Source organism: Plodia interpunctella, chromosome 6, assembly GCF_027563975.2.
Source record: "Plodia interpunctella isolate USDA-ARS_2022_Savannah chromosome 6, ilPloInte3.2, whole genome shotgun sequence".
NCBI classification, from domain to species: Eukaryota; Metazoa; Arthropoda; class Insecta; order Lepidoptera; family Pyralidae; genus Plodia; species Plodia interpunctella.
In genome coordinates this window covers 9,895,211-9,913,443 of record NC_071299.1, presented here as the reverse complement: position 1 = coordinate 9,913,443, position 18,233 = coordinate 9,895,211, and the positions used below count along the sequence as shown (strand labels likewise).

Genomic DNA, 18,233 nt, shown 5'->3' with positions numbered 1-18,233 from the left:
TTATAATCTACCCTTGTACTAAATTTCATAACAATCCGTCCAGAAGATTTTGCGTGAAACAGTGACAAATATGCACAACACACATACATTCCTCTCAAACTTTCGCATTTATAATATTTACTCATAGTAGGATTTAATAGTGGTTTCAATACTTGGAAGTATAATATTTATACACAAAGTCTCAACTATACTTATATATATAATAGAAATTCAGTTCCACAAATTGGATTTCTTATTCTAAAGAAACGTCCTCTGCATTTGTAGTCATGAATATTGTGCTATCGTAATGCTGCTAGGGTTGGCACTAAGACTGAGCCCTGCATCGTTGGATCAAAGTGGAACAAAATGTGAGACTAGGCTATACTGGATCAGCGATGTAAAAACTAATCCACCAATGTATAAGAGTGGAACGTAAAGTGGAAATTAATCCATCAATAGATCATAGTGGAACAAAATGTGAGACTAAGCTATACTGGATCAGAGATGTAAAAACTAATCCACCAATGTATAAGAGTGGAACGTAAAGTGGAAATTAATCTATCAATAGATCATAGTGGAACAAAATGTGAGACTAGGCTATACTGGATCAGAGATGTAAAAACTAATCCACCAATGTATAAGAGTGGAACGTAAAGTGGAAATTAATCCATCAATAGATCATAGTGGAACAAAATGTGAGACTAGGCTATACTGGATCAGAGATGTAAAAACTAATCCACCAATGTAAAAGAGTGGAACGTAAAGTGGAAATTAATCCATCAATAGATCTTAGTGGAACAAAAAGCAGAAGATATTCCATTAATTTGTTTGTATAGTGGATTACAGTAGAATTTTAGAGGTTTTCTTCTAACTTGAAATAACTATATTCGTTTAATACTTTGATGATTTTGTGTATTTATATTTATTATAAGTGTAAACGGGGAACATTAAAATAACTAATAAATAAACTAAAAAGATATTTAAAAATATTAGATTTACAAGTTGAATAAAATAAACTCTACCTATTAATGTAACCTCTATTGGTGGTTGAAACTTGAATTGTACATTTTAAAATGTCTTGAGAATATTTCAGCCCGTATTCTCAATTGTCAATCTTTAAGTTAAATTATAAAAAAAAACACGTGTTTCGACACGGATTTATCACGGAAATGTTTCTCCATATTTTATAAAGATCTGCATATCGATGTCGTAATGCAAAGCTGCCAAATATGCAAAGTTTAAATCAGCTTTGGCCGCTCGTAAATTTTCGACAACGTCGATAAATCAGCACATAAAGTATAATTGTGCGATTCCGTCCTTTCTGTCGTCCGCTGAAGAATTTAAGTAAACTATAAAGTCTAGTTATTCTCATGACCAAAATGAAACTTTATAATCCGATATGCTCATGCTAAAGTGGTCTATTGATCTAGTACATATACTACTTTTGTTATTGTCATAATACGCACATAAATCGAGTTATATTCTCATAATATTCGTTAATTAAATATATTTTTACTTAGTGTGGCCTAGCAAAAGTATCTTAGGTAAAAAAAATATAGGCAAATTGCATAAAATTTTAGCAGCTTCTACGTGACAGAAAGTTCGTATTTCGCGTTTATAATAATTTACTATGGATGTGACAACCCTAAGCATGAATGCGCCAGCATCATTTGCTGGTGAATCAGATGCGAGGGGTCACTCGGGACGTTTGACCGCAAGTTAGACACGAGAATCTTATTCTAAACATCTTGTAATATTTAGTGTGGAATGATGCATATGACAACCCTAAGTATAAATGGGCCAACGCCATTTGCTGGTGAATCTAATGAAAGGGTCATCTGGGACGTGTTGACCGCAAGTTAGATACGAGACAGTCTTGTTCTAATCACTCACTCATTTTCATGTGTTCTCGATTGCATTCGCAGCTATGACGCCGCGAAACCCAGGGACGGAAAATAAATCCTGTTTTTTTTAAGTTTTGGATTTTACAACCGGCTGATATTAACCCTCCTTGGGAATGATATTGTTGCCTATCAGTTGCAAAGGCTTTGTGTCCCTCAGTCTCCTCGTACGACATCCACGGGAGGATAAGAAGTGGTCCTATTCTAGGGCGGGAGGCTAACTTATTGTAAACATTATTTGCTTAATATTTATTATGGAACGAATGGAGTCAACCTTAAGCACGAATGAGCCAGCGATATTTGCTGGTGAATCTAATGTGAGGGATCACTCGGGATCTGTTGACCGCGGGTTCGACACGAGACAAACTTGTTCTTAACATCCATGCTTTATATTTAGTATGGATTTGTCAAACCTAATCATGAATGAGATAGCGCCATTTGCTGGTGAATTCGATGCGAGGGTCACCCGGGAAGTGTTGACCACTATCTGGACCCGAGACATGTCTCGGTAAAGTAAAGCTTAGTAAAGTAAAGTACAAAGCTTATGATCTAGATCATAAGCTTTGTACTTTACTAGCTTCATTGAAATATTTAGACTCTTTAATTAATCTGGTTTCCTCCCATAGAAACTTTGAACCCCCTTTTTGCCTGCTTAGAGGATGAATTTTGGAAAATCCTTTCTTACTGCACCCCTGGACCACAAAAGGAACCAACGTGCACAGCCCAAAACGCTGGGTCAAAAAGTTTGAAGTTTTTAGACCTAGCTTTTTGGGCAGTGCAATATATAGATTTAGTATGAATGTGACAACCCTAGGCGTGAATGGCCAGCGCCATTTGCTGGTAAATCTGATGCGAGAGGTCACCCGGGACGTGTTGACCGCGAGTTGGACACGAGACGAGAGAGTCTTGAATAGCATGCTTTATTACGAAAAGTGCTTTCAATTTTCTTAAACTTGACGCAACTACTGACAAAATGTTTGAAATGTTATCATGATGTATAATCATACATACTACATACATTACATACATCATACATTCTACATTTGTTAATTCCTTTGGACGTCCTTGGAGAAAAGGCTGCGGTGAAGTTCGTTGCGCCGCTTCTTCTTCACCTGCGCTCTGGAAGCCGGCAGTAGACTTAGTTTAAGTAATTTTTTGACGTCAATAAGTGATGTATATCATCCTAAATTGAATAAAAAATTTTGAATTTGAATTTGAGTATGTTGTAAAATTGTGTAACTATACTAAAATATAATGTCTGTTAATAACTTGCTAATATTTGTTGACTTGCTTTAAATTAATGGTGCGTTTGGATTAATTAATGGGGGGTTGCATCTGTCAACTTAACCCGCGCAGAGCAACGCCCGCAATGTCATTTCATCGAAACGAGCGACGATGGCGCTCTGTTGGATGATTGATGGCGCATGGCGATTTGTTGCGCCACTTCTTCTTCACCTGCGCTTTGGAAGCCGGCAGTAGACTTAGTTTATGTAATTTTTTGACGTCAATAAGGTTATGTATATCATCCTAAATTGAATAAAGAATTTTGAATTTAGATGTATTGAATTCAAATTGTATAATTTATTGATTGATATTATGTGATCTTTAATGTCTAACTGTAATTTAATACCCATTTTTTAATAGTTCAGATGGATTTAAAGATTTACTGCTTTATTAAAAACTAAAGGCCCGTCACGGCTTCGCTCGGGTACAACGTAATAAATTATAATACATCAATTGATGGAAACCGCATGAAAATCTGTGCGGTAGTTTTTCAGTTTATCACGAACAGATAAACAGACGCGGCAGAGAACTTTGTTTTATAATGTAAGGATTATATATTAAGATATCAGTGTATGACGGCTTCAAGCGAGATCTAACCTCTACCGTCCACTCAAAAAATTTAAAACAATATCATAGCTACAGAAATAGAAGTTAATTTCGAATAGCTGAAAATGTATTACTATCTAATGAAACAACAAATAAATACGTCACATCTTGATTCTCTTTGGTGTTATCTTGATTGATTAATAGCACCCGCTGGCTTCCCTAATTCCAATACCATTACAAACTCTGAATTATTTGGCATGATTACTATAAAATGCTTTAATGATTGTACAATAACGGCTTCAAAATATCAATAGTGGAATTATTCTCAATATTGTGTAGTTAGCGGTACCTACATTATAATAGGTGTTTAGAATGTAAAAGAAATTTTGAAAGATGTGAAAAATACTCTTCGCGGGACTTAAATGAGTATAAAACTCGGTTCTGGCAAGAATATATTTAACATTCGATAGAGCGTTATAGAAGCCACACAAAGACGGGTTTAAATTAAAATATACTACTTAATTTATAACAATAAAATGGTTGTTCAAGCAACGACTTTCTCCGCAGTGCGATTCAAACAAAAAATCCATAGTAAGTAGTTAATGAATTAGTAAAATTCCTAACAAATAGGCCACACAATACGAAAATATTATGGACCATCATAACCTCTATGTCAAAGTAAGCTACTTTCTATGAAGTCTCTCGTGTTTAGTATTCTCTGTGCGTGTTCGCGCGGATAAAATGGAAGTTGATATGTTTCTGGTACGTTCGTATGAGAATTTGGCTGGCAGCACTTTTAGATAGGATAGGAATACGTTACGATAGGAATATAGAATTGTGTTTTTTTTTTTTTTATCGCAAAGGATAATCGATCAAAAATATCATTTTTTTAAAATCAGCACTGTGTAACTGGCACATGGATTTAGTAAGTACTTCGTGGAGTACGTACTAATTCCATGATCTGGCATTTGTTGTTTGACTAAATACATGATCTTCATAGATTCAAAAAAACTGTACTTTTGACAGCAAATTCTAACATTTAGTGTCTCTAAATAATGATACTCTACAAAAATATATTTCAACAAAAATCAATTCAAAAATTAGGTAACATAAATAAATGTGTAAAAATGTGTTTTATTGATAAAAATAAGGACACGATATGCAGTTACCTCAATAAGTAAATACCTATACTAAAAATATCACAGATAAGAGGTCTAAAGTTACAAAGCTTTCAAATAGACAGGTCAGAAATTATTTAACCCTCAATTCGGATACTTTGACCTCCTTATTGAGTTTAATTCCTGTCACTGGCGCCCCGAACGAATCCCTGAATCTCTCAGCGTGATTACACAGCAGTTGAATTAATATTTGATTAGGAACATTTGTGGGTATATGTTCTGGTAAACCTCGGATACTCACTTAAGTACTCGCTAGTTATAAAATATATATATTATGTAACAATGATAGTTATTAATGACTAGCTGCGCCTCACAGCTTCGTTCCCGTGGGAATTTCGGGATAAAAATATATACCAGGTAATATTCGGTTTCTTTCTCAACCGCAGAGCGTTGGAGAGCAGGGTCAGTTTCCCCAAGGGGTCCACAGAAATCGGATCTTTAATAATGCTAATAAATCTGAACCTTTTCTGACACCTGCTCACAGGATTTGGGTATTATTGATAAGTTAGAATAATTTATCGGACCATTCTGTGCGTTTGATCGATGAGTGAATAGGTTTCAACAACATGACCCGTTTCTCAAGATATCTACATAGAAAACATTGTACCTATTTCTTTTGAGATTTTAAATGGATATTAGTTACGGTGGTCAAAATAGAAAACTTTCAAAGGCGAATTGATAAATTCTTAACTCCGTCACCGTACTACAATCCTTTTCAACTGTACAGTGTACTGTCGTCTGCAAAAATCCATATATCTCATTCTATAGGAATGACCGTACTTGCAAATGCATGCATACTCATAATATCAAGAATATCATCTCATAATATCATATATTTCATTTAGAATTTGATTGTCTTAAAATGTCAATAACACATTAAAGCTTTTTAAATAGATCACTCGTCTGCATCAACATAATTAATTTCGCTCGTATCCTAATCCTTACATATTATCAAACAAACTCCTCTGACGCGTCTGTTTGTCTGTTCGTGATAAACTCAAAAACTACATGCGGTTTTCACTAATAGATAGGGTGATTGCTGAAGATGGTTTAGGTATTTGTTATACAGGGTTACTGGTAGGTATCAAACGCAAAACCTCCTATAGAGTACTTGGCAGCTTAAAACAACTTTTACTCTACGACTTTTCGTGATTCGCGATTCACACATCTTAACTCTATGTAATAGCCAAGCAACACGAGATAGTACAGTAGCGTTATGTAGCGGAATCGAACGTTAACGTTTTATAGAAACATTAAACATTTAAACTAAAAAGGATTTTTTGCATTTATTACGACAACATTCGTAGAACAAAAGATGTTAGTCTTTATATACCTTATGCTCTTTTGGAAGGTTATGCGTTAGATACCATTAACCCTGTATAATTTAATAAAACGCTTTCAGCTGTATGGAGTCAGAGGACATTAAACTTATAATCATAACCTAGTTTACTAGATAAATTAAGGGCTATTAACACCATGTCTTGTTATTGTTTACACATAAGACCCACTTCCCTTCTGCTAATGGCGTTTTCAAACAATATCAATATTAATACTAATAATCTATTCCGCCACGACTAAAGCGCTAAGTTAACGATAGTTATAGAGGCCCGTTAAAACATAAGCTACTTTTTTTCAAAAATTAACCCCCAAATGACTATAATGGGGGGTGAAAGTTTGTATGAAAATGTTGTCTATTATATCCGCTTTTGCAGGGAAATTCAGGCGGTCGAAGTCGAGGGGAAAAGCTAGTTTAGTTATTAATACTATATTCAGAAATAATTGCAAATGTATTTTTTTGCTAAGAAATAAAATAAATTGATTAAAATGTCATGGTGGCGCTAGTGTGCGTGTGAAAGCGCTTTAACTTTGACTTTAAACGCTCTTTGTAAGTAACTTAACGCAATTTGTTTAAACATATGTTTACATCAATTTACTAGTGTTAGAAAATAATTCATGGCTAATTAATAATGAAATTGAAATTAATGCCTTCTTAGTTAACAACTAAAAATAAAGATATCTTTGTATTTTCGTAAATACAGTTTAAAGTGTATTTTGTAAACATACAGTATCAGATCCAGTTTCAGAGTTAATTGCTACATATTTGTGTCTCCTTCAGTATTTATGAGGGTGGTTAAATTCTAACTTGACTATAATTAAATTTGTTTATTTATAGTGGAGCAAGAACTCTCGTTTACTCCGAGGTATTTGTGAGTAGTGAACATTTATCTGAGAAACTTTCGCTAATTTGCGAACTGTGCACATCAGCTATGGGAGATCTTTGGGATAACAACCAATCAAAAAATAATGAAAGATAGCGGCGAATAGAGACCTTCCTTCTTTTCCTTTTAAATATTTCAAAATCTAAATATCAATGGAATTACAGGGAAATTTCATATTCATTAGTATTGTTATAATATTTTAATTATCACCTTATTCAATATCTCACTTAATTATATTCCAAACAATTTTATGCCTACCTTTCTTGTACTTTTGGTCACAAGTATAACTCCTACATGTAGTTTTAACAAACACGGTTTTCATTGATTGTGTACAATGAATTTTGCACAGTATTTTGCACAGTACTTACTGTCGTCTGTCAGTAGGGTTTGAAAGTAACCTATGTTTGAACGGGGGTCTTTACATGCATACACAATTTGATTATTTCAATATCGGTACAACGATTTTCGCATTTTTAAAACTAGTTGTTCGCCGCGTACTTAGACCTATCGAACACAATAAATTTTGATGAGTTTTTACAAAATTGTGAATATTTCAAACACGACCTAACCAATTTTGATGCCCCACGAACTTAATCTATTGACAGATTCTACATACCTTTTTAAATTTCATCAAAATCAGATCAACGTTTCGAAAATTATCGCGTTATAAACATACATACATAATTATATACATACAAAAAAATTATTTTTGCCCCAAATTGATTTGTAGACTCGCACGCTTCACTCGCTCGGTCAATTAGTATGAATTTTACCATATACTTAAATTAACTTTATTGCACAAATACATTCAATGAACATAACAGAAATAAATATGTTAGTATACTACAAACCAAATATAAAATATTATTTAAGTAAAAAGAAAATTCATTAACAGAGTTTCTTATAAACTCTTGTAATAAGTATTGAAAACTATTTTTAACTTCGCCAGATGGGACCAATCTAATTTATTCAGAATGTATTATTCACAGCTGTTCAATGTTAATACTTAAATTATCCCAGCTCATTTCGATTTTCTTTCTATTATTGTTAAAAGTTTTCAAATTAGAAATTAGTTTTCAAGTACTGTAATTATAAAAAAGTAAATTAATGCGCCACGTGTTCGAAGGAAATAAATTTATTTAGAAAAATGTCGTTTTTCACACTTAAGCTTGTATTGTCGTCAGACAGACTTTGTTATAATGAGAATAAGTACAACAATGGATGTGAAGTCTGAATAAAAACTTATTATTATTATTATTATAAAAAATATCCGGTGCAGGAGGACCACGTGGTTTGCCGTTACAGCCAATTATGTTTCACAATTATTGCTTATTAAAAGTTATAAATTGAATTATAATATTGAAAGCCAATGAAACGTGTGTAGCTGAGCATTTTAGTTGAGTTAGTATCACACAATACAAGTCTCGAACTTACTTTGGAGCTAAATAAATCTGTGTGATTTGTCCATATTTATTTATATCGTTTGTAGCTTTTACTCTAGGCTTCGCCCGCGTGAATTGATCTGCGAAAGCGGAACACACATGATTTTCATACAAACTTTCAACCCCATTATAGTAATTTGGGGGGAAAAAGTAGCCTATGTTTTAACAGGGGTTTTTAAGTACATGTATACCTAATTTCTTCAAAATCGGTCCAGCAGTTTAGCCGTGAAAGCGGAACAGACAGATAGACAGACTTTCGCATTTATAATATTAGTGTGGATGATAATGAAGGAAAAAAATAACTTACTCGTAATTTATGACAGTTCTTCGTTCAACTTCATACTGAGAAAATGATATACTTACAATAATTACATTATTTATTATATAAATACAGAATTTACTTAATTACATTATTCAAATTCAGACGTTGAAACTTCATCAGTTGCCGTTAGTCAGTTGGCAAACTTGCCATAAAATCTACCACAAATATAATTTTGTGGTGGATCCTTGAGAGGTTGAAAGGGGGTTGAAAACCGTATATTCCCACTCGGGATAAAAGCGTATTCTCATACACAACAAGTTCAAAACTAGGTCATGTATAACGTGTAGATACTCTGCCTTAATTTGTGGCGTGTGTTTCCGCCCTAGAATAGGACCACATCCTCACGTGGATATCGTCTAAGGGACAAACAGCTTAGACAGCTGATGGGCAACAATAACATTCCCAAGGAGGGTTGACGTCAGGCAGGCGGCCGGTTGTAAAATCACTGCCGTATTTTCGAAATTTTAAGGTTTTTTTTATGTTGACCCCGGGGTTCGCGGCTTCACAACCCCGAACGTAACCGTAGCGGAAACATGCAGAGATGAGAGACTGCCTTAATTTAAAGTTCTTGGATTTTTTACAAAAACTTGTTATACTTAAACACTTTTTAATACACCAAAACAAGATACATAAAAACATATGATGGTGACAAACCAGATAATAATAATAATGTTTATTTCTATATACATAATTACTCTACGTATAATTTATTTTCAAAACAGACTACATTCCTAATAAACCTATCACTTATTTTATATACGTTAAAATTTTTAAAAGAGTTTCTATTTTAAGGAGCAAGGAAAGTAAAAAAAAATCTACACAATCTTTACCAAATACAATTACCTACCGAGGTCGCATCTTTCACAAAATTAAATTCTGTCCTTGAAATACCCGAATGAAGTTGGGAAATTTGTTATCTTGAAGATGGCAACCCTTCGACAGGGGGACTGAAATTATCAATTACTGGGAAATACTTTTTGTCACGTCAATTCACTATTTCACTGTCTGAACAATCTCGGGAATATTTTCAAAATGCACTGTTTTTCGTGTATTTGAATCTATAAGCATCAAATTGTATTAGTATATGATGTGGAGGGCTAGCGTTTAAGACGTCTGCGAACCGAAAGATCTCAGGTTCGACTCCTACAAAAGCCTACTAACAAAGCCTAGAGTAGGACCACTTATATTCTTCACCAACTCCTGCTGTGAAAATCGTAAGATGCGATTAAGGGATAGGAAGCTAACAGCATATAGATAACAACGGCATTTCCAAACAGAGTTGCGAGATATGAAACGACATTGTTCAGTCGAGTGTTTGTCCATGGTCCCTGTGACAGTCCTTGGAAGGTACCACGGGAATTATATTACCCATGGTGTCAATTTTATTTGTATGTTTAACAAAATCTCCTGATCTTCAGGTAATCTCCCCAAGATGTGAAGCTGAGGGTCATGGAAGAAGCGGAGTGCTCCAACTGCAGCTACCTCGCTGGGTTCAATGACTCCTTCGTCAACAATACTAATGCCACTCAAATCAACAAGTTTTTCTTTTATCAGGTAAATGTGGTTTTGTTACTTTTTCTTCTTTAATTTATATATTTCTCGTTTATGCAGGATTTATTTCTTTATATTATGCAATCAAACAGTTATTAGAAATGAAATTCCTTCAAATAAGACCTTATATTTACTAAAGACTGACAAAAAAGCGTGAAAGTGAAGTGAAGCGAAGTGTAGCGAAGTGAAGCGAAGAGAAGAGAAGCGAAGCGAAGTGAAATGAAGTGAAGTGAAGCGAAGCGAAGTGAAGCGAAGTGAAGTGAAGTAAAGTGAAGTGATCTACAACGTGGTGCGTCATCGCAAGTCACAACGGAACACGACTCAGCATGGTTCTTATTGGAATTTACACACCGCATCTTGAATTATCCTATATCTACAACACAAGCACAAGTAACAAAATTAAATATTAAAGTTATTTAATCTGTGCTAACGTAAAATCCTATATCAATAGCCAATTTAATCAGATAACAAAAGGTAATGAGACGAAAAATGGTCTTAACAATATTGTATCATCAACGGGTACTGGTGATTGTGCCAAGGGTGAGAGTTAATTGTGTGAGAATATCGTCTATCTAAAGTATGGGTCTAGACGCTCCTGTATTCTAATCTCGTTCCTCGATGTGTTTAAGTTGTAGAAGAAAAGCGGAGACCTGAAGGTCAATATAAAATGTGAAGGCAATAATTAAAAATAACAAAATCATACGGATTGAGTTAGCCCAAAGATAAGTCGAAGACTTGATTTATTATCATGTGTTTTAATTATATTACTGAGCAAGCAAATAAGCATACGGCCTACTTACCTGATCTATGTGACGCCTGCAACACCAGTGATGTCACGCACGTTGTTTGCCCTGAATGAATCTTTTCACGCGCTTATGAAGAACTTCATGTTGTAGGAAAAAGGGATTTGTAAAATAAAATATGTCTATTTTATTTTAGACACAATTATTTATCATCTTTATAGCTTTCCCAATCGACGCTTTAATCCCTTAACTACAAATGGCTTGTAATCATAATCGAATCGGTCTCATCACAATACATATAAATGCAATTTTAATTAATTATTTTTAATACTGTTACCTTTATTGCTATTTAGTTAAGGCTAAATGAGGCAAAATTTTGGTTCGACAATACATACAAAACTACAAAAAGTTATTCAAAACGCTTTCTCTTATGCCTCGGACTCGCAAGCCATTAGTGTCCCTTGGTTATTTAAATTCTGTGTCCTTCCAGAATAGCATTTGAGAATCTCTTTTGAGAGGATTCTGCGTGATATTAATGGTGCAGTGTGCATTAAATCCACAAAGCTTTTTACACTAGAAATAATTCGTCTGCACTAGAAATAATAAAACTGTAATTTAGGCTATGGCTGTATATACGAGATATTAAAGAACAGTAATTAAAATGGTTCTCTATGACACTAATAGAAGCAAAAAAAAAAAAACAATCTTTGTCTGTATGTTTGTTCGTGTACCACGCAAAATCTACTGGATGGAATTTGATGTGGTTTGCATAATCGTACAGCAGATGATCTAACTTAAAATCTGGTATAGGTTTCATCGCGATACGTTGTTTAGAACTAGAGATATCGACAATAATAAGTTATGAGCGGCCGCACGAGATAAATGCGGGCGAAGCTACGGGAAAATTCGAAAAATCTAGTTTATAATCATTGTTGCTCCTTTTGAGTAATTTAACTAAATTTTAACTTTGTGCTATGTTAGTTAATAATTCTAGAAAGCTCCTTTTATAATGTAAATTAATTAGATTTGCAAATTGTTTTGAAATATGTCCAAACCAAAGACACCTAAGTATAAAGACTTTAAAAACGATTTATTTTTGTATTATTTTTTGATATATATTTGTGTTTCTTTTAAAATAAATTCATCAAAATCTTATCGTTGTCTTTCTATAGTTAACCTTTGAAACTGTAATTGTTAATCAGCTTCAAGAATTGTAATCCCTTACTCATCTTGTACGACTTAACACAATCAGATTTAACAAAACATGTTTATCTTTACTCAGATCGTATCGTAAAAATATTTTTTTAATCCAAGCAACGACACGCCATATCGTCGTATTGTCCGTATTACGGAGTGGGTAATGATATTACTTCTAGAAATATTGCCTGCTTCCGACGACCTGGTTCTAGATTATCGTTCTGATAAATAAAATAAATAAATATATTAGGACAAATCACATAGATTTAGTATGCCCCAAAGTAAGTTCGAGACTTGTGTTATGCGATACTAACTCAACAATACTATATTTTATAACAAATACATATATGTATAGATAAACATCCAAGACACGTGCCAATCAGAAAAAGATCATTTTCCATCATGACCCGACCGGGGATTGAACCCGAGACCTCTCGGTTCAGTGGCAAGAACTTTACCACTGCGCCACCGAGGTCGTCTGAGGGTACTAGATTTAGATTATGTTTATGACAGAGAGTTTATAAAATTGTTATTTCTTTATACAGTGTCCAAGTTATCATTTTTATTGTAAATAGGTTACTAAATTAATTATGATTAACAAATTTAACTATTATATCACATTAATTAAAAAAATAAATAAAGACTCAATCCGAAGTAACTATTTACCTTGAGTGAGGTTCCGTTTAGATCACTACACAGTCAATAGCACATCAAATTACCCTGCATGAACCTTTAGAGCGCGGTAATAGTGGTGATTTTGCAATAAATTTGGGTAGGTTAATATGCTGTTGACTGTACAATCTACTAATTGTGAAGTACTTATGTATCCTGTTTAATTCAATCTCAATGTGCAGAACGTTTTGTACTGTAATCAGCTATTGTACATGAAGATATAGAGGGATAACTGTGACATATTAACAAACAAACAGCCTACGCAGCTTATAGGTAACGACAGCATTCCTATGGAGGGTTGACATCAGACAGGCCTTTTGTGAAATCACAGCAAAATCTTCAAAATGTTATGTATGTCCGGTCCTCGCGGCGTCACAACCTCGAACGCAATCGAGAACATGCGGAGATGAAAGGGAGACTCGATAAGATAATGTTGTTGTAATAATATAGATAAACAATAATAATTAATAAATAGAAAAATAAATAAGTACATAATAACAATAATATAGAAACAACATAGTACAACAATATAAAGATCAGAATTCAAATTTATTTAAAAAGCATAGCACCTCAGGTCCTTACTGATTGATAAATCTATACTATTATTATAAAGAGGTAAGCGTTTGTGAGTTTGTGACTTTGTGAGTTTGTATGTTTGAGGCGGGTAATCTCCGAAACTACCGAACCGATTTCAAAAATTCTTTCACCATTAGAAATGTGCATTATCCAAGATTGCTATAGGCTATATTATATCTCAAAATTCCACGGAAGCGAAGCCCCGGGCAACATCTAGTGTTATTATAATTGGAACGATTTTTTAAATGATAGACTCAGATAAAAATGTAGTTGATTTAGTTACTTTTAATTATTCGATTTTGTTTTGTGGGATGATAGAATGCTTTCCATTTAAATTTGCATACCCGTGGACGGTGAAACATGTAAACTCATGGAAAAACAAAGATTATTTATTTTGGAAATAAATAATCTTTGTTTTTGAAAAAAGAAGTTATATACAAGTAATATAGAAAGTCTTCCGTGTCAGACCTCCTGACATAGATAAAAGAATAATATTAATTTTATCTATGCCACCTGAAGTACGAAAACGACACAAAATCGATAGTATTTCAATGGTTGAATTTGCAGACGGCCCAATTGGCAGTACTATGGGTTCTGCTGGTGGCAATCGTGGCCGGCAACGCGACCGTGGTGCTGGCTCTACTGCTCACCAAGTCCAGGAAGAGTAGGATGAACTTCTTCATCATGCAACTCGCTATATCAGGTATGCCACAGTAGGTTATGCTCGTGTAACATCAGTTCGTAATTTTTAGTTACAAACCATAAAGTGAAAAGTTACTTGTCTTTTTCTTTTTTTTTTAATTGATTTTGGCACAAACAGTCATTTTAAGAAACATAGAAGAACATAATAAGTATAGTATATTGACAACATAGCCTATTAAGCTATATACTGAACAAGAACAGATATTATATAAGAAGAAGTAACTGATTCACGCATTACAATACATTACATAAATAGTTGCTATACATTATGTACATAAATACAATTCATATAAGGGTTTTCAAGGTTCGTTCCTCAGCCGTTGGGCGTTGGGGCCTATGGTTCGCATTGCGAACTTTTATTGTCTCCACTGCGCATGATCGTCGAGATTTTTTAGCTGTCAGATCATATGTGGTCGTCCAAATCAAAAGGGGCCTTATGGCGCCCGGCACTTACGCAATTATTGACGTTGGTTTAGTGCCAGCCGCCATAAGGTCCCTTTTGATTTGGACGACCACATATTTGTGTTTATAACGTGGTACATTTAAATAGGAAATTTTACAAATGTATTAACAAACTGAATAACGACGTTATTTGTAAGGTTTCATTTCATAAACATTTCTTTTCCAGATCTACTGGTGGGACTGTTCAATGTGTTGCCAGATTTAATACATCGAATTACTATCACATGGATGGCCGGGTCACTGGCCTGCAAAATTGTGAAATATTTACAGGTAATGCTTTTATGTACTTAATTTACATTAAACTAACTTTACTTACGTATTTTTTATTTGTCTTCACTACAAAACTCGTGCGAAATACTAACTTAAGTTTTACAATTTATAATATTTTTACGCGACACGTTCCGACTTCGCTCGCGTAAAAATATTATAAATTATACACGTAAACCTTCCCCAGGAACCACACTATCTATTGGTGAAAATCCTTGTAATAGTTTTTGAGTGTAGAAGACTTGACTATGAAAACAATCTCTGAAGCCAACGCGTCAACGTTTTGATGATTAAGGTGGAATTTAAAACTTGCACCGAGTTTATAAACTATAGAAATATTAATATTAATGAGAAATATTAACTTTGATATTTTTTCACCAATCCGAAGGAGAAATATTCAATCACAATTTTTAATTTATTCATTTTATTTATTAAAACTTTATAACATCATAACAACTTTACACTTTTTTATCATTATGAGTATGTTATTGTTAAAACTTGTGTCAAGTTTTATTAAAGTCGCCTAAAGCGTTTCACTAAAGCAATATGGCGTGAAAAAGTGCCTGTGAAAGTCTTAACAGAAATGTTTTGTCTATGATTTAGATGTAACACTAAATTGCCTTCTGTTTTCAGGGTGTAGTAACATATTCGTCTACTTACGTATTAGTAGCTCTTAGTGTGGACCGTTGTGATGCGATCACACATCCCATGAACTTCACTGGAAGCTGTAAGTGATATATCTATACTATACTATCATTATAAATATGTAGGTAAGCGTTTGTGGGTTTGTATGTTTGTTTGTTTTATTGTTTACTCCTATACTACCGAACCGATTTCAAAAATTCTTTCACCATTAGAAAGGTACATTATCCAAGATTGCTAAAGGCTATATTTTATCGCAAAATTCCTGAACGAAAAAAAATAAAAATTAAATTAAACAAAATTCCTGAACGAAGAAAATTCCGGGAACGAAGCCCCGGGCATTTTATATTATGTAATACATAGTTTGATTTAAATTAAGACTCGGGATAAAATTATCTATGACACAAAAAAAAACTAAACGAAAATCGGTTCATCCGTTTGGGAGTTATGACGCCACAGACAGATACACAGACAGACACGTTAAACTTATAACACCCCTATCTTTGCGTCGCGGGTTAAAAATAATGTTTACCGCTAAAAAAAACGTATGGTACTTAAACTATATTTAATCATCCGGTGTTCAACACAGGCTACCACGGTCATGTGTGTATAGGTACCTAGTTCTTATTTTTATATACTTATGTGCAGTTTTTCAAATAAATCATTATTTTTTGTTTCAGGGCGTCGCGCGCGAGCTCTTGTATTGGGCGCCTGGTTCATCAGCTTCCTTTTCTGTGTTCCTATGTTATTTTTATTTGACGAAGAAGACGTAGGTATGTACTAAATATGTACTAGATTTTCGTTAAAGCCTTAGATAACGCAATCAGATAATTATATATTAATCGAGCTCGTGTCGAAGCGCGTGGTGTTTTTACAAACAGACATTTTAATCTTAAGTCGCACACTATGAGGGCCTCACACACTGCTCCATTGCGCTACGTTGCGTCGAAGTAATGAGTTGCCCCGGTGTCGTTTTACATCGGTTGTGTGCGTTAATCTGTTATCGGAACGCAACGGAGCAATGAAGCCTGGCTTAAATCGAATGGATAAGTATCATTACTCTATATTTTACTTTAATGTGCAAGTTTTTTTATATATTTTTTTATTAGTTATTGTAATATTTATATATTGAAAGCAAAAAAACAATTCACAGGTAAAATCCAATGCTGGGCGGACATCAGCTTATTGCAATGGCGGATATGGATAACGACCGTGTTTATATCCCTGTTCGTTGCGCCTGCGCTGACCATAGCCGCGTGCTACGGCGTCATTGTGTTCACCATCAGACACAAGAGTCAGAAGGTGCTGGGCAGAAGAGTCACAACGAAACAATGTAAGTACGTATAGGATTTACTTGACAGTTTCTAATCTTTTTGAAATTGACCTGGGTCTTGGATGTTTATCAACAATATGTATTATATAATTCTGTATAGTTGAGTTAGTATCTCATAACACAAGTTTCGTACTTACTTTGGGGCTAACTCAGTCTGTGTGATTTGTTCCTATTATATTTATTTATTAATATTTGTTTATTTAGTTAATGAGGCTTCTTCGTTTTCAGTCATTTTGGCACATTATTGTTTGGTGAAGAAAAACTTCGTAAGGAAGGCTGCACTTTAGATGATGATTTATCAAGTAGTGTATGGATGGATAAGTTAATGTGCAAACCAGTCCATTAACTTATCAATTCCACGCTGTGACGCGATCCGATTATTGTTCAATTGTTTTTATAATCTCTAGTATCTAATGTATGTAATCCAAGATGTCGTTATTTGTGCTTCATTCCACTTAAAGCCATGTGAAAAACGACTAAAAGAAGAAAATAAAAGCAAAGTGAATCTCTTTTATCATTCAAAAAGAAAACAAGCACCTACTTTCGAAGAATATCCAATACTTTTCAGTTATATGACATTTGTAAAGTTTGTACGTGAATATTCCATTATTATTAGTACGTTGCTCACTAATACAACTTTTTGGTTCATTCCAACTTCATAGACAAGTTTAGTGGTAAAAGGAGAACTGTCTACAGAGAACTGCGCCCATAAAATGTGCTGGAATATGATTCATATCACGTTTGAACCAGAAGTAGGTCGTTTAAATTGTATATTTCCTAAACTTTTCCTAACAATGCGCGCAAATTATTTTCAAATTCCACTGGAATTCTAAACTTATTTTGGTTAAAGGAAATAAAAAATAACTTATCATAAAAATATTATAATTCAAATATAATGTAGTCTAAAATTATTCATTTTGTAATTATAACACAAATAACATTGATATCCCGAATTGTTGTACCTAAGTATATTGATTTTATAATCAGTTGCAAAAAAAAAAAAACTATTTTCGCTCGCTTTTTTTTTTGGGTGCACAATATAATTATTTTCTTGATAATGAATAAATAGCGTAGCCAGTTATCAAAGAACAGTTACGAATGTGGTAAAATATATTTTTTATAAACGCATGGGGCGAGGCGCAGGATTACACTAGGAGAGTTCACCCTTTGGGATACAAGCATGTGACAAATATAAGATTTATTATCTTATTATGTAT

At 33.8% G+C, this 18,233-nt stretch overlaps 1 protein-coding gene across 1 annotated transcript in view; it reads left to right on the top strand.

Moving 5' to 3' along the window:
- LOC128670991 (cardioacceleratory peptide receptor-like) overlaps nucleotides 1-18,233 on the top strand; it is a 40,966-nt gene that overhangs the window by 11,789 nt on the left and 10,944 nt on the right. The window contains exons 2-7 of the mRNA XM_053747050.1: nucleotides 10,290-10,425; nucleotides 14,178-14,313; nucleotides 14,941-15,044; nucleotides 15,675-15,768; nucleotides 16,364-16,456; nucleotides 16,837-17,016. Coding sequence (XP_053603025.1) covers nucleotides 10,321-10,425; nucleotides 14,178-14,313; nucleotides 14,941-15,044; nucleotides 15,675-15,768; nucleotides 16,364-16,456; nucleotides 16,837-17,016 — 712 coding nt within the window. The 5' untranslated portion in view covers nucleotides 10,290-10,320. The remainder of the gene's footprint in view (nucleotides 1-10,289; nucleotides 10,426-14,177; nucleotides 14,314-14,940; nucleotides 15,045-15,674; nucleotides 15,769-16,363; nucleotides 16,457-16,836; nucleotides 17,017-18,233) is intronic.